The 27,113-nt window shown below is 48.3% G+C and overlaps 1 protein-coding gene across 1 annotated transcript; it reads left to right on the top strand.

Moving 5' to 3' along the window:
- The first annotated feature begins 705 nt into the window (after nucleotides 1-705).
- LBH (LBH regulator of WNT signaling pathway) lies at nucleotides 706-27,113 on the top strand. The gene is made up of 3 exons (NM_001099152.2): nucleotides 706-920; nucleotides 3,448-3,550; nucleotides 24,489-27,113. Exons 1-3 carry the CDS (start codon nucleotides 895-897, stop codon nucleotides 24,675-24,677), a joined length of 318 nt encoding a protein of 105 aa, NP_001092622.1. The 5' UTR covers nucleotides 706-894; the 3' UTR covers nucleotides 24,678-27,113.

The raw sequence follows: 27,113 nt of genomic DNA, 5'->3' as shown, positions 1-27,113 counted from the left end.
GCAAGCTAACGTGACCCTCCGCGGGCACTCGGTCGCCTCCAGCTCCGCGTACCCTCCCACCGCCTCTTTTGGAGTTGTGGTTTTCCACGCAGCTTCCCGGGGGACAGAAGAGACGCGCCTCGCCTCGGGCGCAGCGATCCAGGTGCTGCGGACGAGGATGCCAGGGAAAGGCCTAAGGTGGGGGAGCGGGGATGAACCCCAGGTGTGGGCTGGGGACGGCGCATGGGTGCAAAAGAGGGCGCTGGTTTAGGGATGGCGCCCTCCCCCAGCGCAGGGCGGCCGCGGAGCGGTCTTGTCCAGAGCGGGCCCCGGCGCCCTCCTCACGCCACAGTCCTCAGCCCAGAAGTCCCTGGGGTGTGTGCAGGGAGAGGGGCGCGGACGCCGGCGGGATTGTAAGCGGGTAGTGGCGTTGACATTGAACTCAGGTCCTAGTGCATGCGTGCGGGTGCGCGCGTGCCCGTGTCCACGCGCGTGTTTGCGTGTGTGAGTGGTGGAGTGGGGGCCGGGCTCGAAAGCTGCAGCAAACCACGGCCCTCGGGGAGCGGAGCCGAGCGCGCCCCCCAGCCGCCGCCAGCCGGAGCTGCGAGCGCTGAAGCCATTCATGATTTTGGTGACGTTATTCCAGGAGTGGGAGAGGGAGGGCGTGGCCTCCTGGAGCCGAGCCCCGCCCCCGCCCCTATAAATACCGCTTCCCGGGCTCTTTGTGGGGCCGCGAGCTCGTCTGCCCTGCCGACATCGCTGCTGTCGGGGCTGTCTACCGGAGGCGGACCAGCGAACGCCTAGTGCCCGCGCCCGGCAGCCTGCCGCCCCTCTCTGCGCCCCTGACATCCTTACCCGGGACGCAGTGACCGTGTTTAAATCACAAGGGCGTGGGTCAGGCTCCCCTAGGACTTCATGTCTGTTTATTTCCCCATTCACTGGTGAGTATCTTCTGCGCTCTCGGCGGGCATCCGTCTCGCGGCCGTGGCTGCTGGGCCCCGGGGCGCCTGCTCGTACCGGCTGGGTTGCGAGGGCAGCGGGCGGCGCGCCGGCACCGGGCACTAACCATCCGCCCAAGCCCGTGCAGGAGTCAAAGTCAAGGTTGCCTAGATGGGGGTGGGGGTGGTGGTGCTGAGAGCATCCAGACAAAGGAAGTGAACTCGCAGCCTTCACTTAAGTGACGGCTGGGAGGGTGTGTTTACGGTCGTGGTGGGGTGGAAGAAGAACCAGAGGTCAGGGCTGAACCTGGCTAATAAAACCCCCCTCTCTGCGGAGGGCTGCAGGAGGCGCGCGCCCGGCCTGGCGCAGGGGGCTCCAGCTCTCCCCGGCCCCTCCCCTTTTCCTTTTTGTTGCATGCAAGTCTTGGCGTCGAGGCCCGCGGCCGCCAGGCTGAGCTGGTGCAGCGGCCGCGTTTGCAGAGCTCCGAGGGGTGGGGAAAACGCCCTCTCCACACGGAACTCGACTGAAGCCACAAGCAGCCGCACAATCACTTGCTACACCTCTCGATCCCTTTTCCTCTCCACAGCCCCTAAACCCGACGCGCCTTTCTGGGGGCCGAGGCTGGAGAGGAGCCGCCCTCCCCCCAGGCTCGCCTGGGGGTCCTAGTGCTGCCCGGGCCGGGCAGAGGGAGGCGGAGGTTTGCACCCGACCTGAGATCGGGGCTGGGAGGGATGCGTCCTGGGCGCCCGGCTGGTTGAAGAGCTAGCCCCTGGCCGCTGGGACTTGCGTGCCGGCTGTTGCTTCCTTCCTGCGCTGAGAAGAGGAAGAGCGGTCAGGGGGCGAGCGCTGGTGGCCCCGAGCGCGCTCTCAGGTGCGGGCGCAGAGAGCCCGGCCCCGCAGGCTCCAGCTCCGCGCAGTCCTGCTCAGCTCAGAAACCGGAAAGTTCATGCTTCTTGCTCCAACTTTTCGGCCCCGCGCCGGGAGGAGTGAACGCCGGGACATCAGGCTGAGAGCCCGGCGAGAGTCGTGTGGGCAATAGCCTTTCCCGAGCCTAGGTGGAAACTGACTTGGGAGTCCTAGTCCCTGACCTCAGACTTGCCCGGAAGCCTAGCATCCTCTCTTAGTCTCCCCTCCCTCAACCCAGCCTGCCTGTTTAGAAAAGAGACTGCATTCTCAAAACAGAGTGGAAATTCCTTCACCCTGAGGCTTGCTGTGCCCTCCTGCAGAAGGCCCCTTCCTTCCTACCTCCAGGTACCAAATGGGTTAGACTCGCAAGGCCGTTGGAAGCTGTGTTCCCCTGACCACTCAAAACTCACCAAGATGTGTGTCAAGGCCCATCAGGGTTATTGTCCCCTGAGAGATTAAGGTTGGGTCTCACTTTACAGTTGATTAGCATTTCATGGTTTGTAGTGCTCCACCCCCTCACCCTTGGAGCATTGTGAGCATAACTGTGAAAACTGTGAGCTCTGCATTAGTATCATGGTAACTAACAGGGCACCTGTGGCTCAGAGAGGTTGTATGACTTGTTCAGAATCACACAGCACTTGAGTGGCTTTGCTGGGACCAGAACCTATTGCTTTTGTTTCCAAATCCAGTGCCATTTCTATGCTATGTAGAAACTGTAAAATGAAGATGAGTTTGGTACCCCTGTTTCCTTAGCTGTGGTCTTTCTAAAGCCTACCCTAATTTTTATTTTTAACAATGTATAAAGGCATGATGGTGAAAATGTTGTGTTGTGTAGCGAGTACGTTGGCATTACACATTCGGTACCCTGTACGTGCCCATGGCTTGTGTGAGGATAATGGAACACTTGTATCCTGCTTACAGAGTACAAAGCACTTTCACATGTCAGCCATTGGTGGGCCAACTTGGCCCCTCTGGAAATTTCCTTTGCAATCAGAGTCTGGGCATCCTTAAGGCTTTTAATCCAGGGGATGTTTTTCAAGCTGTGAGCTTTCAGCTGCTGTGGCAAGGGCTAGAGAAGGGGCTTGGATGGCAGATGTGAAGCTTGGGGAAAGCTGACCCCTTGGGGCTTTATGTGGGGCATTTTGCAAAAAGGAACACTAGAGAGACATAGAAATTTAGGAAGGCAGCATATTGGACTTGGTTTCCCTGAGGTTGGCCTGTTATCATTATGTAATAGCAGTGTTCGTTTTCAATAGAGACGGGTTGAATTGGTTTTAATATAGACAGATGGCCTCCACTACTTACTGTTTTGGGTTTTTTTCTAGTTCTGTCACTTAAAAGAAAATTCGGAGTCATTTTGTGCCAGTGGGGACTAGTACAGGAGAGAGGAGGAAAGAGGAGGTTTGCCAGAGTGGTTTTCAGACAATGGGCTTTTTTGAGAGCCCTGATGCTCTGGGCATGTAAGGCACTTCCTCAGGGTATGAGCTTGTTTTTCTGCGAGTTCTGTTTTGAACACCTCTCATCCTCCTTCCAGACAGTTTCCTGATTTAACAGCAGAAGGCACGAGAGGAGGAATGTGAAAGTGTGTATGTTTGTTGACTTTTGTTCTGGGTTTCTTGGCAGCCCTGACTATCTGAGATCGGCCGAGATGACTGAAGTGATGATGAACACCCCATCCATGGAAGAAATTGGCCTCAACCCCCGAAAGGATGGCCTTTCCTACCAGGTGAGTTCAGTACAGGCTCCCTTCTGGCTTCTTAGAGCCTAGTGGCTTTTGCTGGGGCTGGTGGTAGACTTTGTTCTGTATCCCAGTGCTGTTTGTAAGATCTATGTGCCCTTGAGAAAGTTCCCGAATGCCAATAAGCCTCAATTTCTTCATCTGTAAAATGGGACAACAGTTGTTCTTACCTCATAGAATTGTGAAGATTCAACATGATGAAATAACATGGATAAGGCAGTCACAGTACCTGGGACACAGTAAGCGTTCAGAAAGCATGAGCCAGTTCTTAGTCATCCTGGCTGCTGTTAACTCTTCCCTTTATGGTGGCAAAGGGGAGGTGATTTGTGCAATCAGTTCAGACTAGAATTTCCCTCCCCAGGCAAGCCTTGGGCAGTAGTAACATTGCTGTGAGAGGCATCTTATGAAGAAGGGTGGTCTGGTGGAGGAATTGCTGTGTCAAATGCTGCTCTCTTCCTCTGGTTGATGGGTGACCAACTGATTCCAACAGGGTTAGTGTTCAAACTTAGAGTTGAAGAGACCTTTCCCCAAAGGGTAGTTCTCTCAAGGATGTGATTGCCCGGATCTAGCACATAGATTATCCTGTGTGGTGGATCCAGAATATATAAGGACCAAAAGAGTGGTCTGAGTAACGCCTTCAGATTCTCAGTCCCATGCTCTTTCTGGCCTACCATATGCTTTCCACTGCGCCTGGCCCACTACAGAGACCTTCAGATACCGTCAGGGCTGCTGCTGCTGCTAAGTCGCTTTAGTCGTGTCCAACGCTGTGCAACCCCATAGACAGCAGCCCACCAGGCTCCTCGTCCCTGGGATTCTCCAGGCAAGAACACTGGAGTGGGTTGCTATTGCCTCCAATAGTGAAAAGTGAAAGAGAAGTCGCTCAGTCGTGTCTGACTCTTAACGACCCCATGAACTGCAGCCTACCAGGCTCCTCCGTCCATGGGATTTTCCAGGCAAGAGTACTGGAGTGGGGAGCCATTGCCTTCACTGTCAGGGCAGTGAACTGTTTTCAGATTTCTGAGAAGAGTGCCTCGGTCATTACATATGGGGGAGGAAAGAGTCTGTTTTTAAGAGAAGATCTTGGAAACTATGTGGCGTGGCTGAACGGGGAAAATGAATGGGGTGCAGTGGGCTCATTCAGCAGATACTAACTGAACGCCGCTATGGGCCATGCACTTTACAAACAGTGCTTGTTCAGTCTTGACCATAGCTCTGAGGTGGGAATTATTGTTCTGTTTCACAGATGAGGAAACAGGCTCAGACTGAGTAGATGACTTGGGTCTCGAATTCCAAAGCCTTGCTCTTCTGGTGCGTCATATGTCTGTGCCTTAGGGTTGGTTCTTGCCTAGAATTGAGACTTTGCTCTGGCTAGTCACTCCTTAGAACCATTCTAGGTTTGCTTTTGTGAAGAAAGAGAACACAGAAAGCTGGGTGTGTGTGATGGAGGGAGGGTGATCAAAGAGAGCTGAGATGAAAGCTGAGGTTGGCTAAGGTAATTTGGCAGGTGACAGCAAGAGTCTCCTCAGACACACTTGGAAGGTTCAAGGAGGCCCCCTTTGTTGTGTCAACATGGCCAAGCCTCTTCTGTTGGCTGGAAAGAAGTCTTCAGGTGGCTGGAGGGGGTTTGGGGTTGGGGGGGAAATACCCTTTCCTGGTTGGTTTTCTACTTTCTACCCTCAGAGTGGGTCTGAGAGAGACAACTGAAGGCCCCATAGCCGGTGGGAGGGCAGAAGTTTCCTGACCCACTGGCTGGGGTGTTTTTGGATACCAGTTTCCAAGTCACTGAATCAGACTGAATCTCTTTGTGGTTACAGGTGAGGGGTTTTTTTGTTTGTTTGATTCGTTCTGGGTTTCAGATTTCCATCACAGAACCTTTCCAGGCACAGTTGTCAGTATGTCTCATGTGTGCTTTCTATATTCTCCTTTTGAATACATCCCAGGATAAAGGGCCAGGTCCTGCAGGGCCGTTTTCTTGACCTTCAGGTTACTCTGTTGAATCTGAGGGATAGAGTAGGTAATGACAGAGGAAGGTGCTGTGGTGCTGGGTGAGGACAGCTCAAGTGGGGCTGCTGTGGGCTGGAGGAAAATAAAATTGCCTCTGGGCTCCTGAGATAACTCGATGCTGCCTAAGCAAAGGGCCCTCAGATCTTCCCTTGTGGTGCTAGACTGAGGGCCCAGTTTTCACAGCCTCTCAGGAGATCTGTTCCTGCTACCTTGAAGCAGACTACTGCCCAGTTCCAAAATATCTTACCTTGAACTCCAGTGCAGTCCTTCACAAGATTTCAGAAAGGTCTTCCTGGAGAAGAGAGAGGGGAGCAGTGGTTATCTTCAACCAATCAGCATTTATTGAACACTTGCTGTATGTAACATGCTATGCTGGGCATTATGAGGAGGGTCCAGGGCTTATGGGGGAGACCAACATGCACATAACTGGAATACAGGCCATCTGGTGGAACAACTGGAAAGCTATGGTCAATGTGGGGATGTGTGGCAGTGGGAAGGCTTGGGAGGAGAAAGTCAGACTGCGGCCTTGAAAGAAAATTAGGACTTTGAGAGAACACTTCCATCTCTAATTTTGTAGCTCCTTTGGCTTGCCCCTGTTTGGGCCAAGCTCAGGGCTCTGCAGCAGGTTGGTCTGACAATTGTCATATAACTGGTATTCTCTGGGCCCACTCAAAGCCACTGCTATCCAATTAAACACATTCCCACCAGAGCTCTGGGGACTGGCCGGGGTCTGTCCAGTGTACACGCTCAGGCTGGACTTGGATCTGGGGGCAGCAGAGCTTTGAGCTCTGTTCTTGGCATTCTTCCTGAGGGTAATAATAGTACATGGCTTTTACTGCGACCTGCTTTTCCCAGGAACTAAAAGTGGGATGGAGACATCAATCCCGACTTAGCAGTTGAAACAGAATCTCAGACTTGTGGTTTGACCTTGAAATAAGGTCGTAAAATAAATAGGCACACTGGAATTTGTCAGTTGTTCCCCCCACCTTCCAGACCTCCCCGAACGAAGCTTTGCTGATTTCTCTGCCCCAGATGTGGCATCTTTCTTCTCGAGCGCCTGTGGCATTTGAGCTTAAAAGATGCTGCCGTGGTCCTGCCTGACCTTCTCCCTGCCCAGGTCTCTAAGACCAGAGGATGCCTTATTCCCTCTTTGTGCCTATCAGCCATCACCCTTGCAGGAGCCCTCCCCAACCTGAGGTGCCTGCTGGCTTGGGGCCTTGACAAAGCAGGTGCTAAGTGAATGGTGGTAGTTTCAGTAAAATTGAGTCTCTTGATTCTAAAGCTGCTCACCTGCACTTTTGCTTTAGAATTTTTAAAGGGCCTCCTCAGCCTCAAATCTCTGTCTGCTCAGTCATGTCTGATGCTTTGCGACCCCATGGACTGTAGCCCACCAGGCTCCTCTGTCCATGTGGATTCTCCAGGCAAGAATACTGAAGTGGGTTGCTGTTTCCTCCTCCAGGCACCCTTCCCCATCCAAGAATCAAACCCGCATCCCCTATACAGGCTCAGACAGATGTCTTTTTATCCCCTAAGAGATTTGGGGAAGCCCTATCTCTTGTGCTTGGGGAGTCAGTGCTGTTTTATGAGCACGTATAAAAATTGACAGAGCCAATACTCTGTTTTATCTTAACATTTACTTAGAGAGTCAATTCAATATGTGCAGGCCACATCTGCTGTCTCACTTGGCATGAATTATGACACCCTCCCAGGTGGGTGAGTGACAGTTAATAGAAAGTAGAGTGCATTTTGGACAGGGATGTAAGTGGTGGCCAGCACACAGGGGGCTGAGTGGGAGGGTCTCCAGAAGGAGGATGGGGATCTGTCCTGCTGGGCTGCAGCTCCCTCCCCACACTGCATCTGTCAGCTTCTTGTTCTCTGGCCCAATGGATAGATGAATAGGGATGTTTGCCTCATGCCTTCCTACTTTCTCTAATTCAGGGAAGCAGGTCAGTGGCTGCCTTGCAGGCACCCCACAACCCCACTGATTGTGACATTTTGGAAGGCCTTTCTGACCGGGTCTTCTTCTGTGTTGTGCCTGAGTTGGTCTGGGCCCTGAATAGGATCCTGGGCGTTCGCCTCTGGTCATGGATGTTGCTGCAACCCAAAGGCTGTGCATTTCGGCCTGGCCGCCCGGCTTCCCCAGCACAGCTTGCTGAGGCTTCTGCAGTTTTTAATCCCCCTTGCTGAGTTCTAGAGAGAGATTTGGCTCTTCGGTCTTCATTTAAATTTGTCCCCTCTCAAGCAACTGGACCAAGATCTGATAACTTTTATCCTTCCTAGAGTGAAGTGAAGTCATTCAGTCGTGTCCAGATCTTTGCGACCCCATGGACTGTAGCCTACCAGGCTCCTCCCTCCATGGGATCCTCCAGGCAAGAGTTCTGGAGTGGGTTGCCATTTCCTTCTCCAGGGGATCTTCCCGACCCAGGGATCGAACCTGGGTCTCCCGCATTGCAGGCAGACACTTTAACCTCTGAGCCACCAGGGAAGCTCTGATCAGCACACTTTCCTTCCCTGGCCACCTGTATTCCTCCTGCTGTTCTTGGTCTCATTCTCCTACCATTTGATGTCCACCCACCAAGAAGAGGAGCAGCGGACTCCCCTCTTTCTCAGGGAAGCCAGGGAGAATGTGCTGTGGACTAGAGCACTAATTCTGTATGCACCACAGTGCCTCATGTTCTGGGCTTTCCCTTTGATCCTCAGCGCTGAGAGCTTTCCTGCATCTTCCCCTGCGTTTCCCGAGACGGGAGGGAGGGATGTCCTGACTTTTGTAGGACAGGGAGGAGGGACAGTGATGGGTGACCTTTTCCTGCCACAGTCCTGTCACTTGCTTCTTGCAGTCTGAGCCTCTCTTTCAGCTCTGCAATAGGACAGGTCTGAAGCACCAGGCTGGCTGAGACCTGGCCCCTCCTGGGACAGACCTTCTCTGTCTTCTCCATCTCTAAGGCAAGCATTTTGCCAACTCCCTTTTCTCCCCATCCTCACTCTTCATCAGAAGCAGCAACTCCTGTCTCAAAGAGCAGGCTCAGCTGAACCTCTACAATCAGACAGCAGCTCAGAAACGCTTGCTCTTCACTCACCTGTCTACTGAGCCTTCCTTGATGAGACCCCCGAGCCTGGCTCTCCTGTTCCCTCCTGTGTAAGTGCAGGTGTGGAAATCCATGACGGGCTGGGGTTTCTGCATCTGTCTCTGCTCTCTTTCCCTCAAGCCGCTGCTCACAAAGCCACGGCAGGTATGTCATCAGCCCCCTTTGTCTCCTCCTCCTGGCGCCCCTGTCTCATTGGTTAACCCCAGCTGCAGTAACCCCACGTGGTTCTCAGGAGTTGGGGAGCCCTGGCTGAGCAGGCACACAGAAGTCCCCTGGTCACCAGCAAATCATCTTTCACATCAGACTTAAAAAGCCTCAGTTGTCCCTGGAGGGACATAAAGCTGAAATTCCAAAGCACTTGGCAAGAGACGTCCAGCCATGAACATGACATATTCCTGGAATCCCAGCACGTTTTCTCTCTCCGATCCCTACCCCATCCACTCCACTCCCTGCTTGGTACAATTCATAAGAACATGAGGCAGAACAAGGCAGCTAGAGCCACAAGCAGAGGAAGCAGAGGGGTCTATTTCTTTCAGCAGCACTGGGCCTGCATCTGCACGTGCTGCCTCTTTCTGAGCCAGCGCCCAGGTCACGTCAGTGTTCAGGTCATGTCTACTTTGTGTGGGGGATCCAGCACCTTCCTTCCATGCCCAAGGCCTTCACACACACACACACACACACACACACACACACGGCATTCACTGTTTTGGAATGCCCCTGGGTGAGAGCCTGCAGAGGGCTGGACTTATTCCCACGGGGGCTCCCCCCACAACGCACACACCGTGGTCACAACAGTGAGTCTGTAGCACCGCCAGGGAGAGAACAAGCTTGCTTCACTTCCCCAGCCAACGTGACACACACTGGAGCCATACAACCCGGCCTTCTCTCAAAGGGCCTGTGTTAGGCCTGAGGCCTCTCAAGCGGTGGTGTGTCCATCACTCTCCAGGCCCAGGGTCTGTGTCTTAGACGGCTCTTTGTTCCCACAGAGCCGGGCGCAGAGTCCGGCAAATCGTTGTTTACTGGATTCTGTGTGATTGATTGGCCCCTTTTTCTCTCCCTTTCCTGAGCTGAGAATTCTCTCTCCACTTGGCCACCCCATGACGTGGGTTCTCATAGGATCAGCATTTTTCTCTACGCTGACCTAGTCTCCCAGGTTGGATAGAGAGGACGATTGTACCATGAGGAAAAGGGATGAGTTTGGGTGGCAAATCTTGTGACTGGAGCCAAGAGCTATTCCTGGGTGTCTAGTGAATGTCCTAAAATGATCTCTCAGGCCCAAGTCCTAAAATAATCCTCTCAGGATGAAGACAGGCCTTCATTCACACGGGGATCAGAGCTTCCCGGGCTTCGCTCCTTTGCAGTCTCATAGCTGTGGGGTCCCCTCGGCCATCTCTCATCTTGCCACCTGCCTTCCCTTGTCCCTGAGCCCAGCTCAGGAGGATCTTTATCAGTCAATCAAATCTGGTGTCTACTCCTCACTCCTTGACTGAAGGAGAGCCCTTTGTTGCACAGACCTGTCTTAGAAAAAGAATTAAAATTTGCCAAAAGTTGCTCCGGACTGTTTTAACCTCAAGGGGAGTTTGGGAGCTCTCTCAGCCCCCTCTCAGCTAGAATTAATTGCCTTGCACTGTGAGAAGCTCCTTTTACATAAACTGTATAGAAGAAACACTCAAACATTTAGCTGAAGTGACACTCACTGTCTATAACTCAGCCAGGGATTGTATTGGAGCCAATAGGAAGGAAGGTTCCAGATCGCTCACCATCAGGAGAATTGCCCTGAGCAAGGAGAGCAGTCACAAACCTCAGTCCAGTGTGTGTGTGGGGGGATGTCTCTAGGTCTGACTTTCTCCTAACTTGAACCTGAAGGTGGTTCCCAGGCAGAATTAGTTTGCCTTGAATTCATCTTCTGTCTTTACTTTGTAGAGCTTGAGACATTTCTGGATTTGAGAGGAATCCTTGATTTTCCCAAATTCCTAAACATTTTCTCCAGACACAGCCCTATGTGTCAGCTCTAATTTTTCAGCAGGCGAGTGTGTGTGGGTAGCACCAGGCTTAGCCGCTGATTCCCAGGGACTAAGCCTGAGATGCCTACACGAGTGCACGTGCATGCACACACACACATTCGCATCCACTTACATGAACTCTCACACACATAAGCACACTTACACACTCACTTATGACCAAAATGGCAGATGGCAGAATGTTAATAGCAGTTATTTTAGATCAGAATTCTGTAACTGTAGGAAAACTTTCTTTTCCTTCCCCCCTTTTTGAGTAATGTCACATTTTCACTGGTGAAGTATATATTTTATTATTCTTATGCTTACTTTTCAAATTTTTAAAGTAACACATGCCCATTGTGGAATTTTTATTTTCTTCTTTAAAGTTCTTTTTCCAAGTCACCGTAATCTGACAATGCATAAATTGCAACTGTTAGCATTTTAGCATCTTTTCCTTTCTTTTCCATGGCACTTGTATTTTTATGTGCTCAAGATACTGAATTGTGTTCTGCTTTTTCACTTAATGGTATGTAAGTCATCAGCATCACAGTATCATAACTTATCTTAATGCCTCAAAGCCAGCATTTTAATAGCTATGATATTTTATTATAAAGTTACAACATTATTTCTTTTACCGTTCTCCAATTGTTTAGTTTTTTTAGATTGTATGCATTTTTATTTTATAAATAATATGATAATTTATATATAATTTTATATATAAATCTATATTTGTAGTTTATATTATTTCTTAGAATAGGGTCTTAGAAGTAGAATTTCCGAGTCAAAAGGTGTAACAGTGTCTGTGTGTGTGTTATAATTTATGAAGGTGATACTAATTCCTTCTAGAAATTTAGAGAAATACAGAGAAGTACAAAGGAAATTTTAAATGCCCACATTCCTATCATTGAAACATTGTGGTATGTTTACTTCTAGTTTTATATTTATTTTTATTAAAAGATAAAATTGAGGAAATACTGTGTGTGCTAGAGTGACTCTAGTGAGTCCTTTTTCATTTTGTATGATATTGTGACTATGTTCCTGTCATTTGGTTTTCTTTGTAAAATGACATTTCATTGTGTTATGTACCAGTTATTACTGAATGTTTAGGTTGTGGTATATTTTGTTCTTACAGAGAGCACTGCTTTGAACATAATTTTACACAAATCTCTAAACAGGTCTGATTCGTTTCCAGAAATTCCTGGAAATAGAATTACTGAATCAAAGAGATTCAACATCATTAAGTTTCTTGATTATATATTACCTTAAAAACAGAAAACAAATGAGCTTATTATAATATCCCAGCTCCCAGCATTGAAAGCTTTAGCAAATAGAATCTCTGGGGGTATAAACTCTATACAAGTAGGATGATGGTGGGGCTTTGTGGAGAGAGTCAGAAAGGTGTTTGATTATTTTAAAGTGTTTGAGAGATGCTGTACATCTTCCTCTAGTTTATTAATTGCTTATTTTGAGCAGAGATGATAGCAGTGAATGATGTTTAGACACCATTTAGCTAGCATTCTAAAATAGCCAGCGACATTCTTGTCCTATAGTGGATATGTTGACATGCTTTATGGTTTATGAATGTATGTGAGTTGGCGATTCCCCTATTCATCTCCTTTGTTAAGGACGTTGGAGCACTGTGTGACCTTGAGGAACACTGGGGAAGTTGCCTTGGCTTGGAGACCAATGAAGGTTGAACAGATCCATGTTTAGTCCCCTGAACCCTCTGGGTTTTCCTGGGGTTTCAGGTCTGGCTCATGGAATGGTCATGGTTTAGAAATATTGCTTCCCCTACTCTGCTCAACATTATGTGGCAGCCTGGATCGGAGAGGAGTTTGGGGGAGAATGGATACATGTATATGTGTGGCTGAGTCCATTTGCTGTCTACCTGAAACTGTCACGACATTGTTAATCAGCTATATTTCAATATAAAAGTCGAAAAAAGAAATATAGCTTCCCTGGAATCAAGGATACACTGGGCTCTTAGAAGTCGATCTGAACATAATAGAAGTCTTGGGCCAGTGTTCAAGGGCCTTCCATCCAACAACACTGCAAGACTCCTGGTTCTTTGCAACAGGTAAATAGCCTAGACCAACATTCCAGTGGGGCCCCCATATGCCTGGTGGTTTACAGTTAGTGTGTGTTATACAGACAAACTTTGAAAGTGTTAGTGTATTTTATGGTTACCATCTATGATAAGTAATACTAGTTTCCCATTTATGTAATGATAGAACTTTTTTTTTTAATACGTTTTAGACAAGCGAGTAAATAAAAAAATATAATTGAGCCACAGTGTGTGTGGACAGGAAAGAGTAACAATGGTGGAGCCTGACTTCTGTGGCTGGTGTCATTGTTGTCACCATGAAGGAATTGTTTTCCTCCAGAGCTGAAGATATACTCTTAGATGGAAGCATTCTTAAAGATCAGTTAATACTAAATTATGATTTCTCTGTGTGTGTGTGTGTTTTCATTTGGCCCCTTGGATACAGCAGTTAAAGCCATATCAGAAATATTTTTGGCTGTTTTCCTTGGCACCCTAATATTGGAGGTTTTAATGCCAAATTACTTCTTAATAAATGTTCTGTGTATACACCACGTCTTGTTTCAGCAAAGTGTTAAAACCAGAGGACAGCTGGCCCTGGGGTTCACAGAAACTTTCCGAGGGATGTGACAGCAGAGAGCATTTGGGGAAAAATCAGTTTCCACATCTTTGGCTTCCCTCTGTTGCTCTGTAAAACTGTATTTCCTAAAGACAGATCTCACCAGTTTTCTTTTCCTACCCTTCTGGTCAAGATTGCCCTCCATCCTCTTTGTAAGAGGACCTGCTTCTCACCACCTTAAATCTTTTAAGGTGCTTCCCCAGCGTGTAGAAACTTTAAGGGCATCAACAAATGGACCATTTAAAAATGTTACTGTCTAAAAAGCTTCATAAGTCCCACTTGTCTATAGGAAACCAATGAAAAATTGCCTTTGTCTTTAATAATTATTTGTGGTATATTTATTGATCACTTATATACTATTAGCTGCAATAAGACAATCCAGAATTTTGTTTTTTTAAAACCTTAAGGTCACAGGACATAAAAACATTACAAGTCACTTTATATGCAATAAAGACATATTATTCCTGAGAAGTATGAAAAAATTAATGACTAAAAACTTTCAAACAGGAAAATATATTAAGATAAACTTCTATAGAGCAGTAGAATGGATGTACATTTTCAAGTAGGGAAAGGAATATGATTTGACTTAAGAGCTTGTTCATGAGGTTTTTTTAAATAGGTGATGGTTGCTATCAAGTTGCTATGGTGTTTATAAGCCATTGAGAACACATTTAAAAGAGTAGCATAAAAGTTTTATTTTAAAATGGTGGTGTTTATAATATAGCAAAACTTTTAGGTGTTAGTTTTAAAAGGTGTGAAAGGAGACAATTTTTCAAAATTCTTTCAAAGTATATACCATATTTGGAGATCGTGGATACAGATATTCTCCTTGGGATAAAAGCATCTCTGATGGAGTGCGGGAGGCTGGACCGCCTTTGAGACTTGGACCAGTCTCTGTCAGATGTGGGGATGCACTCAAATGCCAGTAGCATGACATTGGGTCACCCACGTGTTCTTTGGACACTGTTAGTGATATGGAGCTCAGAACCTCTCATTATAGCAGGGTTTTAGACTATGAATCTGGACAACTGGTTTCTAAGCTTGGCTTTGCTACTGTACATCATCTCAGGTGACTCCCAGCATCTCTTTGGGCCTTGCCTTCCCCATGTGTCATGGAGAGAGTTGATTCTATCATTTCTGATAAAATGTTATATAATGAGGTGAAGTCCTCCATCCTAATCTTAGTTGGCCCCTGGAGTTAAAAAAAATCTTCTCTCTCTTAGAGTTCATGTCAGCCTTTCAATTATTGGAAGGTACATTTTGTGTTCCCCTCAAGTCTTTTCCAGTTTTAAAACCTATTATCCTTCAACCTTGACTTATACAGTCATCTTTATGAAGGTATTTTTTTCTCTAGGCCATTGGCTTTCAAACTTTTTAATCCTAGTCTCTTTGACATTCCTAAAAATTATTTAGGACCCCCAGAGATACATTTGTTTATGTGGGTTATATCTTTTGACATTAAGAGAGTGTTTAAAATTTTTTTATTATTTATTAATTCCTTTAAAATAACAATTAAAACCATTAATTAATATAACTAATGATTTTAATAAAAGTAAATATACTTTCTAAAACAAAGAAAAGTGTTCACATTTTTTTGCAAATCTGTTTGATATCCAGCTTAACAGAAAACAGCTAAAGCCTTCAATTTATTGTGATTTGATATGTGTTGATTGAAGTCAGTGAAAGAAATCTGGCCTTTGCAGATATGTACTTAGAAAAGGAAGAAATACTTTAATAGCCTTTTCATATATTTTTCTTTGATATTTTGGCAAAACTGAATAAGTGGTAGTTTCTTGAAGGTTAGTGGTAATGTGGAATCTGAAACCTTATCAGTGAACTTTCTGTACTTTTACATAAAATTCATTAGCCTATCTTGCACGTTGAATGACTCTTTTACCCATGCTTGGTTTCACAACCTGATGTACTGATCATTTGGAAAATATAGGTTCATCAAGTTATGCAGATCTTCCAAATGTTAATATATTTTGTTATATAATATTAAAAAAATCACATTAGTTAATATCTCCACTGGTCTCATCAGAAATTCTTCAAGTGATAGGAAACTGTCTAGCTTATGATGGCTGATACAAGTTTTCCAAAATTCTAATTTTTACTTGAGACCTCAGTTTTTACCATTGGTAACAAACATCATCAGACATTTTCTTTGAAATACCAGTCTTATGTCTGCCAGATATCCAAGCCTGAATAACCATGGTTTGTTGGTCAATAATTCTTTCAACTGAAATGGTGTTCCATGGAAAAAAGTAGCTAGTTCAGCTTGCAACTCAATCCCATAAGTGTTTTTCTGCGAGACAACTGTTGTGCTCTGACACGCACCAGAAATATTGTATTCCAACTTTGCAATGGTACCCCACTCCGGTGCTCTTGCCTGGAGGGTCCCAGAGATGGAGGAGCCTGGTAGGCTGCAGTCCATGGGGTCGCTAAGAGTTGGACACAACTGAGTGACTTCACTTTCACTTTTCACTTTCATGCATTGGAGAAGGAAATGGCAACCCACTCCAGTGTTCTTGCCTGGAGAATCCCAGGGACGGGGGAGCCTGGTGGGCTGCCGTCTATGGGGTCGCACAGAGTCGGACACGACTGAAGCGACTTTGCATAGTGTATTAAAAAACATGTACTTAAAAAATCAATATTTAATAAAAATTAATCTTTACTGCTTCATCAAGGACATGGAGAATTTTGTTTTCATTGTGAGTGGGGGGCAGTGAAGAATACATTGACTACTAGTTTGCTGCTACTGCCATCATTAATTCTTGCATCGTAATTAGTATTAGTCACTCAGTTGTGTCCAACTCTTTGCAACTCCATGGACTTACAGCCTGCCATGCTCCTCTGCCCAAGGAATTCTACAGGCTTAGAATACTGGAGTGGATAGCCACTTCCTTCTCCAAGGGATCTTCCTGACCCAGGGATCGAACCCAGGTCTCCGCATTGCAGGCAGATTGTTTACCATTGGAGCCACCCGTACCAGCAATTTCATTGTTGCTTTTCATACCATTAGTGCAGGTATCAACATGAGCAAAAAGGCAAATAACATCTTAGTATTATGAAGAAAGTATTTTAACTCCATGGACACTCTCTCCCTAAAAGGACCTGAGGAATTGAGCTTTGAGAACCACTGCTCTAGACTATGGCAACCCACTCCAGTGTTCTTGCCTGGAGAATCCCAAAGACAGGGGAGCCTGGTGGGCTGCCATCTACGGGGTCGCACAGAGTCGGACACGACTGAGGCGACGCAGCAGCAGCTCTAGACTGAACAGAGACCAGAGGGCCGCAGCAGGGCATCTCAGTGCAGATAGTGTAGAAGAGCTCCATGAGAGGAGCAGACCTCTGAGAACATAGCCCTGTTTCTTTCAATGTTTTTGCATCAACACTGTAGTTATGATCAACTAAAATCTCCAGATCTCTTTTATTGGACCTACTATCAAGCTTCCTGTTTGGGAGGGGGCAGAAAACTTTTAAAGACATACATTAGCTGATGACCTCACTTTGGGAAAAGGTGAGTGGGAAGTGATGGATGTCGTCCAAGTGGACACTTTTCACAGATTGTGGAAAGAGATGGATAGCCATGGATTGGGGAATCCTCAGTCTAAGATGGGTAGTTGAAGCCAGAAAGCTGCCTTGAGTCCAGAGAAAAACCTGGGGGGATACTGAGTCCAGAGAGGGCACAGGGAAGGTGACGTTAGACAGGTCAGGCAAACCCGAGCAAGATCATGAGAATCAGGAGAGAGTGAGTCCTGAAGCAGACTGGCTTTGTAGTGTGCTGCAAAGGTGGTGATGATGACTGAAGGCCAAGCAGAGGCCCTGGAGCTGGGCTGTAAGAAAGTCCTTGGAGACCTGAAAGTTGTTTCCATCCAATGATGAGTTTGGAAGCCATGTAGTAGCAGAGCCCCAGACAAGAATGGGAAGGCTATGGGACCAGGCCAAATATTCAAGATTTTTGTCTCTAAAACAAAGATTGAGGAAATGGTTGGAGACAGCAGCCCTTTCAGTCTGGGCTTTCTGAGAAAGGGGGTGTGTGGCTGTGGGACACTTGGGTAGAACAAATGGGAGAGACAGAGAGGCCATTCCCCAACTCTGAGATGACTGAGAAGCTTGTCTTCTTTTCAAAGGGCAATAACGCTATACACCATAGGATGTGGGTATGTGAAATTATCCTATGCAAGATAGCTGCAGTGTTTTCTTACCACCCTGGGGAACTTTGAGAGACATTCTTTAATATTCCAAAAGCCCCATCAGCTCACTGGATCCAGAATTATCAGCAGCAATTAGTGCTAATTAATTGGAATTTGGAACTCTTGACTTGCAGGATGGGTGTGTGTTGGAGAGATGTTTATGAAAGATGGTGTTTATCCAGAGGATTTCCTTTTCTTTTAAGTTTCAAGGGTAGAGGCTTAAGCATCTTTAATCCAAAGGAAGAAGATCCAATAGTTGTTATGAAGCCCCGAATCTCTACTCAAGTCTCCTTTAGGATTAGAGTCACCAGGGAAGTGTAGGAGAGGGTGAGGTGGATATTCCATAACCCTGTCCGGGGGAGATTCGAGCGAGGTACGTCTCAAGGATGGAGAATGACGTCACAAGCATCCCAGTGGAAATGGGAGATTGTTCTTCCTTGTTCCCTGCATCCATCAGTGGCCACTGTGCCCCTAAGCTCTAATTCTTTATGTTCTTAACCGGCCACATTTCACTTTGAAAAGTCAGTAAAATGCAAGTGATGATGAAGCAGGGTGTACTTTTTTTTTTTTAATTAGCTGCCTCTCATTCACTCAGCCTTTGGCAGAGCAGGATGCTGGTAGAGATCTGCCCATTGTTATAAACCAGCCCCTCCTAGGGAGGAATAAACACACAAGGCCAATCCATTGTTGTTCTCCAGGAAAAATAAGAAACCTGGGCAGCAGGACCTGGGAGTAGGCTGGGGGAGGGAGGGAAGGATGCTTAATCAGGAGACTTCTAGCTGCAGGGGCTTCCACTGAAAGGCCAGGATCTGGACCAGGCAGTGGCTTTCATTCCAGCTGGCCTAACTCATGCCCTGGGAACAGAGAGGCACTGGGGAGGAAGTGATGAAGTCACAACCATTTCTCCAGAGAACCTTGCCTAGAATTTGTGAGCACAAGCCCAGGAGTGCTGCTGATTTCCTTCTGTCCCAAGACACAGCCACAGACTTTCCTCAATGTAAATGTTCCCTGGGGACCCCAGCTTTACCTAATAAGAACCATCATTAGGAATTTAAAATTTACAGATATGTTAAAATTTTAAATTTACAATATGTTCGCACATACCTGTATTTAGTTCTCTCCAAAGCCCTGAAAGATGGGAATGAGCATTAATCCCAATTTATAAATAAGGAAAGGAGGGGGGTGGGCCTCCACATCTTTGAGCCTATTGGGTACCATGCTGGCACTCAATCTGAAGCATCATGTAATCCTTCCAACAATACTGTAAGAGTGGGAACTCCTTCCTCATTTTACTTGGGAGGTAGCTGAGGCTCAGGGAAATTAAAATGACTTGACCCCAGTCATAGAGATAATAAGATTCAGGGACTAGGGAAAAGCCAGATCTTTCAGACTCCTGGTCTACCTGCGGGAGTGGAAATTTTCCATCGCAGGTTTGAGGTTGATTTTTTTTTTCCCCCTCTTCAGGGAGGGAGGAGGCTCACTGTGTGGTTTTGGATGCTCAGGCAGATCCCTCTTGGAGCCTCGGAGAGCCACCTGGTTATTCATCTCAGGCTCTATCCCACCTCCCATCCTTCCCCTCCCACCCCAGCATGCCTCTTCCTTCTATTCCTCTCCAGCAAAGAGGAACTGGATGGCCAAGCTCCCTGGATCTCAGCTTGCAGAACTGGTAATTACCCCTTTGTGTCTAGTTAACCACCTTTCATCTCCTCTACTTGCTGGTGTCCACTTTCCCTTATTAGCATCTTTCAACTCTTTGCCAAGCCCTCCGCCCTGTTTGTGGCCAGCTCGGGTTGTGGTTGTTTGTCGCGGTGATGGCTGAGGGATGAGTGTACATGGTGGGGTGGCGGAGGGGAGGGGGAGCTGCTCCAACCAAAATCACTCACATTTTCCATCCTCGGTGCCAGGCATCTCTCTCCTGTCCCACCCCAGAGGCAGCCAGGTTTAGGTCACCTGGCTTAGAGGCAGACAGTTGATAGCTAGGCCCCCAAATTTTGGGCCTTTGGAGCTTGGGTATTACCTTTCAGTTCTCTTGCGTGGGTGAAATGGGAGCCGTCTGACCGGCAACTTTTATACTTTCAACAAAAGCCTGCTGACTAATTCCTCATCTCCAGGAGCTCACCTTCAACCCCAGATTTCCCTGCTCTGAGGCAGCCCGTGTTGGCCCATCAGCCAAACATCCTGAGCTTTCCCGGACAGTCCTACTTCCACTGTCCTCATATTTAACCATTTACTTGTGTAGCAATTTATATTTACTTGACTTTACATATTTCATATGTTTATATTAATAAAAATTAAAGGAAATTTTAAACACTTAGCCTCAATTTAAGTGCCTAAGAGCCACATGTGGCTGGTGCCATTGGACAGTGAGAGTAAAAACATTTCCATTATTGTGGAAAACATATTCCAATATACTGTCCTATTAGACAGCTCCGATATACACAGGCAAAAATTCCAGCATCCAAAGTACAGCTCGCAGATCGTTTGTTCCTTGAAGGTCCTAAAACTTCTCTGACCTTTCGAGTGAACTCATTTGAGTTCCCAAAATGTCAGAGCCTGTTGGGATTGGAGGCCACCCGGCAAAGGATGCCTTTGAAGAAATGTCCCTTATGAAGTTCACCATTATCAAGTTTGGAATGCCTGCTGTTCCTCCACAGTGAGACAGGTGGGGCCTGGGATGTTCTTGGTGCCTGTGATCGCCAAGACTTCATGTGCAAAGAAGGGAACTTGGTGTCTCTTAGTTTCATCCAAGTCACCGGCCTTGGCAGCCAAGGGGACAGCTTGTTGTAGAGTGTAGTCTTGGTGGACCGAGCAAGGGGCAGGGCTGAGAGAATTCCAGCTGTGAGGGATGTGTCTTGACCTGTCCTGCCTGGAGGGTGAGGGTGGGAAGTACCTCTCAGAGCCTCCCCATAGTCCTTTCCAGACTTCTTAGAGGGTGCCTTTGCTGCAGAGAGAAGAGAAAAGGAGTTTTCCCCCTTTCTCCAGTCCAGGGAGAAGGGGCGCTTTGGGGTAAGAGGTTTAGCCAGAAGCCTTTTCTTTCTGGAACAGGGGCAACTGGTTTATCCCTTGCCAGTTCCTGAAGGCAAACAGCATGCTGGCCTGGCCTGCCGCCCCAGCCCTACCTGTCATGTGCTTGGCAAGTCTGACTTGAGTCCTTTTTTCCACTGCCTTCCCCACCCCATCAAATTGCCGTTGCAACCTCTCATTTTTCTGCTGCCTAGATGATTAAAAAGCATGACTTAGTGGAAAAATCTTGACCTCCTTGGGGTCAGCCTCTTAGGCAGCTGTCAGAGATAAGATTGTACTGGCAAAATACTCAGCTATGCTTTGCAAGGCTTTCTGTCTGGATGTGAGGAAATGAGAAGCTGTTTGGTTCTGGGTGCGTCCTGTTTGTCTTTGGAGACAGCTACAATTTTCAGAGACATAAATTGGTATTATCTGATAATAAAATATAATCTCTGATGGGAAGGTTAGATTATTATAGTGATTTTTTTTTTAAGTAATTAACAGGCTTTGTTAATTTTTTTTTTTCCATGGCGCCTGCTCTGAGCAATTCAGGGAGCAAAGTTCTCTGGCAACTAAGCAGTATCAGAAGTTCAATGCTCAGACTTCCCCCAAGGACTTTAAAGACTTAATTGTGCAGCTCCTGGTATGAAATTGTTTGGAGTTATTTTAATTATTGTGTTAGTATTTCTTCCTCTTGCTTGGAGGTTGAATACTTACCATAGTCCAAAGAGTACCAGCTGTTCCAAAGAGGACATTCCAATTTGAATTTAACATATGTCCTCAAAGCATTTGATCATCTTTGTATTTGCCCAGGATTTGTATCCATCTAGTAAGACCAGAGGCCACTTCACTTCTTAAATGGAGAAACTCAGGCCCAGGTGGTTGAGAGGTCTTGGTTAGGTAGGGTTGGACAAGTGATGTCAAGGACATAGAACCTGGGGTCTGTGGCTTGACCCTTTGTGTTATCAAATGGGTGCCTCTTTTGAAGTCCTGTGGGTCTGAGTTTGGGTCCCCGTTCAGCCACTTCCTAGCTCTGTGGCCTTGAGTGAGTCAGTTGCCCTCTGTGTGCTTCAGTTTTCTCATCTATAAATAGTGATCACACCACTGCATACTTCAGAGGATTATTGTGATCTGCGATTCGGCTCAGCAAATGTGCCTGCCGTATCTTCCATCATCAGCAGCATCATCCTTATCTTCACATTTTCCCTAGTTTTGATGAGAGACCCCCTCCCAGCTCAGAACAAAGTCACCTGCTCTCCACCACATGCCCTTTCCTTGTTGTCCTCCTCTTGCTAGGCTTCCTTTTGCTAGCCTTGCAGCTGCGTGTCCCTTCAGCTTTTCCTCAGTATAGGCGACTGTAATGAGAAGCCGGTCACCACCTCTCTCAGCTGGGGAGTCGCAGCATAGGTACAGCCCCAGGCTTGAGGTCAGAGGGTAGAGGCAGAGGTCCAGGGCTGTCCTGGGCCTGGTGTCCATCCCCTCCAGATATTTCGCAGCTCTGTCCTTGAAGATGTAGAACAACTGTCCAGACTTGACAGTTCATCTTCTGGACCTGTCTGCCCAGATGGTCATCTTGGGGCCTGAACTGCCAGATGGGCCATTAAAGCCCAGGGTCTTACCCACCATCCCTGCTCAGCGTTCCAGGAAATGGGCATGTTGGCTCAGTGGCATCCATTCATTGTTCAGAAGATGCAGGTGCTGAAAACAGCAGATCTGGTTTGAATCCTGGCTCTTCCTTGTAGCCCTCAGAGTCCCAGGGTCTCTCTGCTCCTGGTGGGGGGTGTGGTATGTGATGTGGTGGCAGTAAGGCCTAAGGCAGGTGATGTCTGAAAGAGCTTTGTTAAACCATAGCATACTTTCCACTTGTGGGGTTCCCCTCACTCACGCCCAAGGCTTGTGCTTGGAAAGGCATCTGGTTCCCCCTCGCAGGGAGGGGCTCCAGCTCCACATGAGAGAAGCCAGGAGGGACCCGAATAAGCCCCATGACCTCCTCCCTGCTCGGCACTGCAGTCTAGTGCACAGCCCAGTCCAGGGCCAGACCTACAGGGCTGGCTGCCTCGGGAAGAGGAAGCCTGTGGTGGGGTCATCTTTCCCCAGGCCTCCCTTCACCACCACCCCCAGCTGAGCCCCTCCCTTCCTTGTTTTCCTCCTGGCTGCCATTAGGATACTTTTTATAAGCCTCATTAAATCTTTAATGATGCTTGGTTGTGCAGCTGGCTTAAGACTTAATCCCCAGCAATAGGGCTTTATTGGATAAATGGTTAATAATCACTCGTCTGCAGGGATTGGGGAGGTTGTGTTGAGGCCCATGATTCCCAGAAGCCCCACGTGGCCCCTTGACATGGTCAGGGGACCACACTTCCTGGGGTCCGGTGCAGTAAGACTGAACACCCTCATCACAGCCCAGAAGTTGGGAAGGCCTGAGGTTCTAGGAGAGCCCTTTTAGTACCTCCAAGGCACAGGGAGCCCCCAGGTTCTCTTCAAATGTGTCTCTACCCCCTCCTTGTTTCACTTTGTTTTCTTTTGCCATGAACAAGCTGTGTGACCCTAAGCAAGTCTCCTGACCCCTCTGGGCCTCAGTTTCTGTATCTATTAAAAGGACAGGTTGGGAAAAGATGATCTTATAGGTGCTATGTGATTCTGTAAGCCCCAACAGCCCAACAGCCCAACAGACAGTCTCTTCTCTCCAGCTCTCTGGTGTGTCCCCGAGGGCTGTGTGTGGCAGGGGACCAGCAGCCCTTGGGATTAAGCACTTAAGCTGCTGGGCAAAGAATTGGGTCATCTGTAGTCACAGGGCAGCATGTGCAAAGGGAAGCTACAGAGCCTGGATTTTATAGCCTAGTTTAGGGTTTCCCCTGGCTCTGGGCAAGACACACAGTAGGCTTAGAAAAAGGAACCTTGTGGACAGGACTTTGGAAAGAGAAGTAGACTCTTTCAGGTATAGAATTGTCAAGGTGGGTATTGTTCAGTCGCTCAGCCTTGTCCAACTCTTTGGAACCCCACGAACTGCAGCATGCCAGGCTTCCCTGTCCTTCACTATCTCCTGGAGTTTGCTCAAACTCAAGTCCATTGAGTCAGTGATGCCATCTAACTATCTCATCCACTGTCACTCCCTCCTCCTTCTGCCCTCAATCTTTCCCAGCATCAGGGTCTTTTCCAGTGAGTCAGTTCTTCACATCAGGTGGCCAAAGTATTGGAGCTTCAGCTTCAGCGTCAGTCCTTCCAATGAATATTCAGGGTTGATTTCCTTTAGGATGGACTGGTTTGATCTCTTTGCTGTCAAGGAGCCAGGGGTTGTTCACAAGTGGAAAAGGAGCCTGGGATTGTGTTCCCACGTGCCCGTATCTGGGACCATGCATTCAACTCTGATTTGACTTCAACTTCACAGCTGTAGTGAGATTAGAACCCGTCTCCTTAAGGGGCAGGTGGTATTGGGCATGGACTTGAGAGTCAAACAGACTTGGGTTTGAATGCCTTTCTGCCACTGCACATGTCTAGAGTGAATGGTTTGGGCACCCTCCTTCTCCAGGTATCTCCTGAGTGGCATTAGCAGCACCTTTGCACTGTGTTGGGTGCAAATGACCTACATAAAATACCTGGTATCTGGCTCACATCAAGAGCTGATCATTATCCTGGGAGGAACTTGCTGTTGTGGCACCTGTTGTATGCATTGGACTTACAGTTAAAATGCTTGGCACAATTGGAGATGTGACTTACTGTGGAGGACGTGTTCTCGAGTTCTTTTATCTGAAAACAAAACCAAAAAGGACAAACACCAATTTTGGTAGCACTGCCACGAAAGCCTTCAGCTTCAGGATTAGTCGGCTGAGGGCTGATTGCCTCTGTTGCCCTGGAGTTTGCTCCCTGGCCCCTGCCTGATGCTCCCCGGTGTTCCCAGGGCATAGCATGGTCCCTGGTGTACAGTGGGGGCTCAGTCCTGCACGTGAACGTGACTGGGTTCTCTGCTTTTATTTCAGATCTTCCCTGACCCATCAGACTTTGACCGCTGCTGCAAACTGAAGGACCGTCTGCCGTCCATCGTGGTGGAGCCCACAGAGGGGGAGGTGGAGAGTGGGGAGCTTCGGTGGCCCCCCGAGGAGTTCTTGGTCCAGGAGGATGCGCAGGACAACTGTGAAGAGACAGCGAGTGAAAACAAGGAGCAGTAGAGTCCACGCCAGCTCCCTCGGGGTCACACCAGACAGCCTCTGTACCTGAACTGTGTTCTTTCCCACTACCATGGAAGGAGAGCGTGTGTGAGGCACTGCAGTTCTGCACACGCCAGATGATGGCTTCCGTTCTGCACCTGCAAATCACTGAGTTGGTTTTCTTTTCTTTTCTTTTCCTTTTTTGAGATGTCGAGCAGCGGAGCCCTCTGCGACTACGTGCCAGGCCTTTGAGAAAGGAAGCTTCTTAGAGCAGGGGTGGGGTGCGGGGAGGTGGGCGTCTTGGAGATCATTATCTGAACTCAGGCGGGCTGGGGGCAGCCCTGGGACTCCAGTGGGCTCCGGGGGAGGGCGTCTGGGGCAAGAAAAACAAATGGGAGATGAAAGAGAAAATACACATTTGAGAGAAAACATCGAGCAGAGAAGTGCGGCCAGGAAGGATGGACCCAGCAGCACACTGGCTACTGAGACACTGAGACATCACCCCGCAAAGTCTTCATCTCTCTCTCTAGTTTTGCCCACTGCCCACCTTTGTTTTTATTTTGGGTGTGTTGGTCTGTAATGGGAGGCAGCTGAAGGAGAGCCATGGAGCCTGGCTTCCTGCAGAGCCAGCCGGAGGTGATGCCGGGAAAGAGAAAAGTCTCCTGGTTCCTTCTCCAGACCCTCCCCTCGGGCCCTGGCAGGTGCACCTGCCCGCTGTGATCTGGAGGTTTTTTAAGAGGCTGCACTTTTGAGCGTTCCCCTGATTATCCTCTTTGCCCCCCACCCTAGCCTCTTGGAAATAGCAAGGGCCTTTCCCGCCCTTGTTGGAGGGCTGAGATAGATGCTTGGACACCGAGGTCCGTCCCCCGCTGCTCTCCCCAGACTCGCTCTCCCTCTGGGTGGAGGCACAGCATGGCAGGGCCTTCCCCCAGGGCTGGCCCTTCCTCCTCCTGACCCCCACCCTCCCAGCCCTAGCACAGCCATTTGGGTGGCTGCTAGCCCCGCTGTGGGTTCGAGCCAGCCTGACCAGCCGCAGTACCCCCTCCCATGTGGGATCTTGGCTTCTTTTTCTGGTGGGGGCTGAGTGGCCAGCAGGGGAGACTTTCTCTGTTTCTCATTGGGAAGTGAGCATTAAGGCAGGTCCTGAGAGCTGGCAGAACCTGGGAGTTGTGGATGGCGGTGACAGGCAGCCTGGGGATGGAATTTGAAACTCAAGGGTGTCATGAGATCCTGGGCTTCTTCCTTGGTGTTCCTGGATGCAGAAGGTGGGTGGCGTGGGGAGGGAGCTGCATCCCTTTCCTCAACGAGGGCTATAGTTGCAGAGAAAGCTAACCTGGACTTAGAGCTTCTTATCATAGTTAAGAGCCATCTGGAGCTGCAGAGATTACAGGACGAAACCCTTCACACATCTCTATCTCAGAGCAGGACTGTGCAGCCAAGAAGTGAGCTCAAGTCCCTCCCTGGGGCTGAACGCAGCCGATTGAGGCACCCACCTCGTCCCCTGAGGGCCCCAGGCCGTCCAGGCTGAGCCCTTTTGGTTGGGACATGCGTGTAGACTTGTACTTAATACCTCAAGGTTAGTGTGGCTCTGGGGAACGCTGGGGCGGGAGGACCAGCGTGGCTACTTGTATCAGCAGGACTTGGTTCTGGGCAGCCGATGCTCATCCCCTCGCCCCTCCGCCCCCACCCTCTGTGTTGTCTGTTCATGTTGCATACACCGATGGCAATAACTTCTTCCAGCTCCTTGGGCAAGTGGGAGAGGCCTGCAGCCGGCCCTGCGAGGGAGCATCTCTCTCTCTCTCTTTCTCTCTCTCGTTCTCCCTCTCCTCCTCCATCTCCTCCTGTTTCAGCCGCAGGGAGCCTTTCCCCATTCCTCTCACCCCTCACAGCTGCAGTTCTCATCCCATGACTCCCTCCGTGGATGGGGTCTTGCCTTTGAAAATCCCGTGTTTCTGTGTCCCCGTCTCATGCTCCCCTGTATCATCTGTTCCAGTCTTGCCGTGTGATGGGAACGTGCTTGTAAACTGCATAACAAATCTGCTTTGTGTATATGTGTGTTTATGGGGGTGGTTTATTATTTTTTGCTGGTCGCTAGATCCCTTTGTATGACCACATGGAGTCTGAGCAGGCCAGGGGCTGACAGCTTAAGTCAGGACCCTCAGCGGTGAGCCTGCTGTGGGGACCCAGCTGCTCTTGAACAAGTGGCTGAGCTCCTGTCTGGCCTCCTCTTTTTTTTTTTTTTAAAGTAACTTGTGTGTATTTCTAACTGATCCTATTGGGGGAAAAAAAAAAACCCAACCCTAGTATTTCAGTAAAAATGCCTGTTGTAAGATGAACCTCCTGTAACTTCTATCTGTTCTTTTTTGAGGCTCAGGGAGAAACTAGCATTTTTTTTTTTTTTTCAAACTACTTTTTGTCACTGTGACAGTTGTAAATAAAGTTTGAAAATGCTTTCCA

This window comes from Bos taurus, chromosome 11, assembly GCF_002263795.3.
Source record: "Bos taurus isolate L1 Dominette 01449 registration number 42190680 breed Hereford chromosome 11, ARS-UCD2.0, whole genome shotgun sequence".
NCBI classification, from domain to species: Eukaryota; Metazoa; Chordata; class Mammalia; order Artiodactyla; family Bovidae; genus Bos; species Bos taurus.
This window is presented reverse-complemented; position numbering and strand designations above follow the sequence as displayed.

What these genes read in the sequence shown, in the direction of transcription:
- LBH (NM_001099152.2), top strand. Translation starts at nt 895, where the DNA reads ATGTCTGTTTATTTCCCCATTCACTG. An exon ending in GTTTATTTCCCCATTCACTG is followed by an intron (nt 921 to 3,447) that starts GTGAGTATCTTC and finishes GTTTCTTGGCAG; the next exon opens with CCCTGACTATCTGAGATCGG. An exon ending in AGGATGGCCTTTCCTACCAG is followed by an intron (nt 3,551 to 24,488) that starts GTGAGTTCAGTA and finishes CTTTTATTTCAG; the next exon opens with ATCTTCCCTGACCCATCAGA.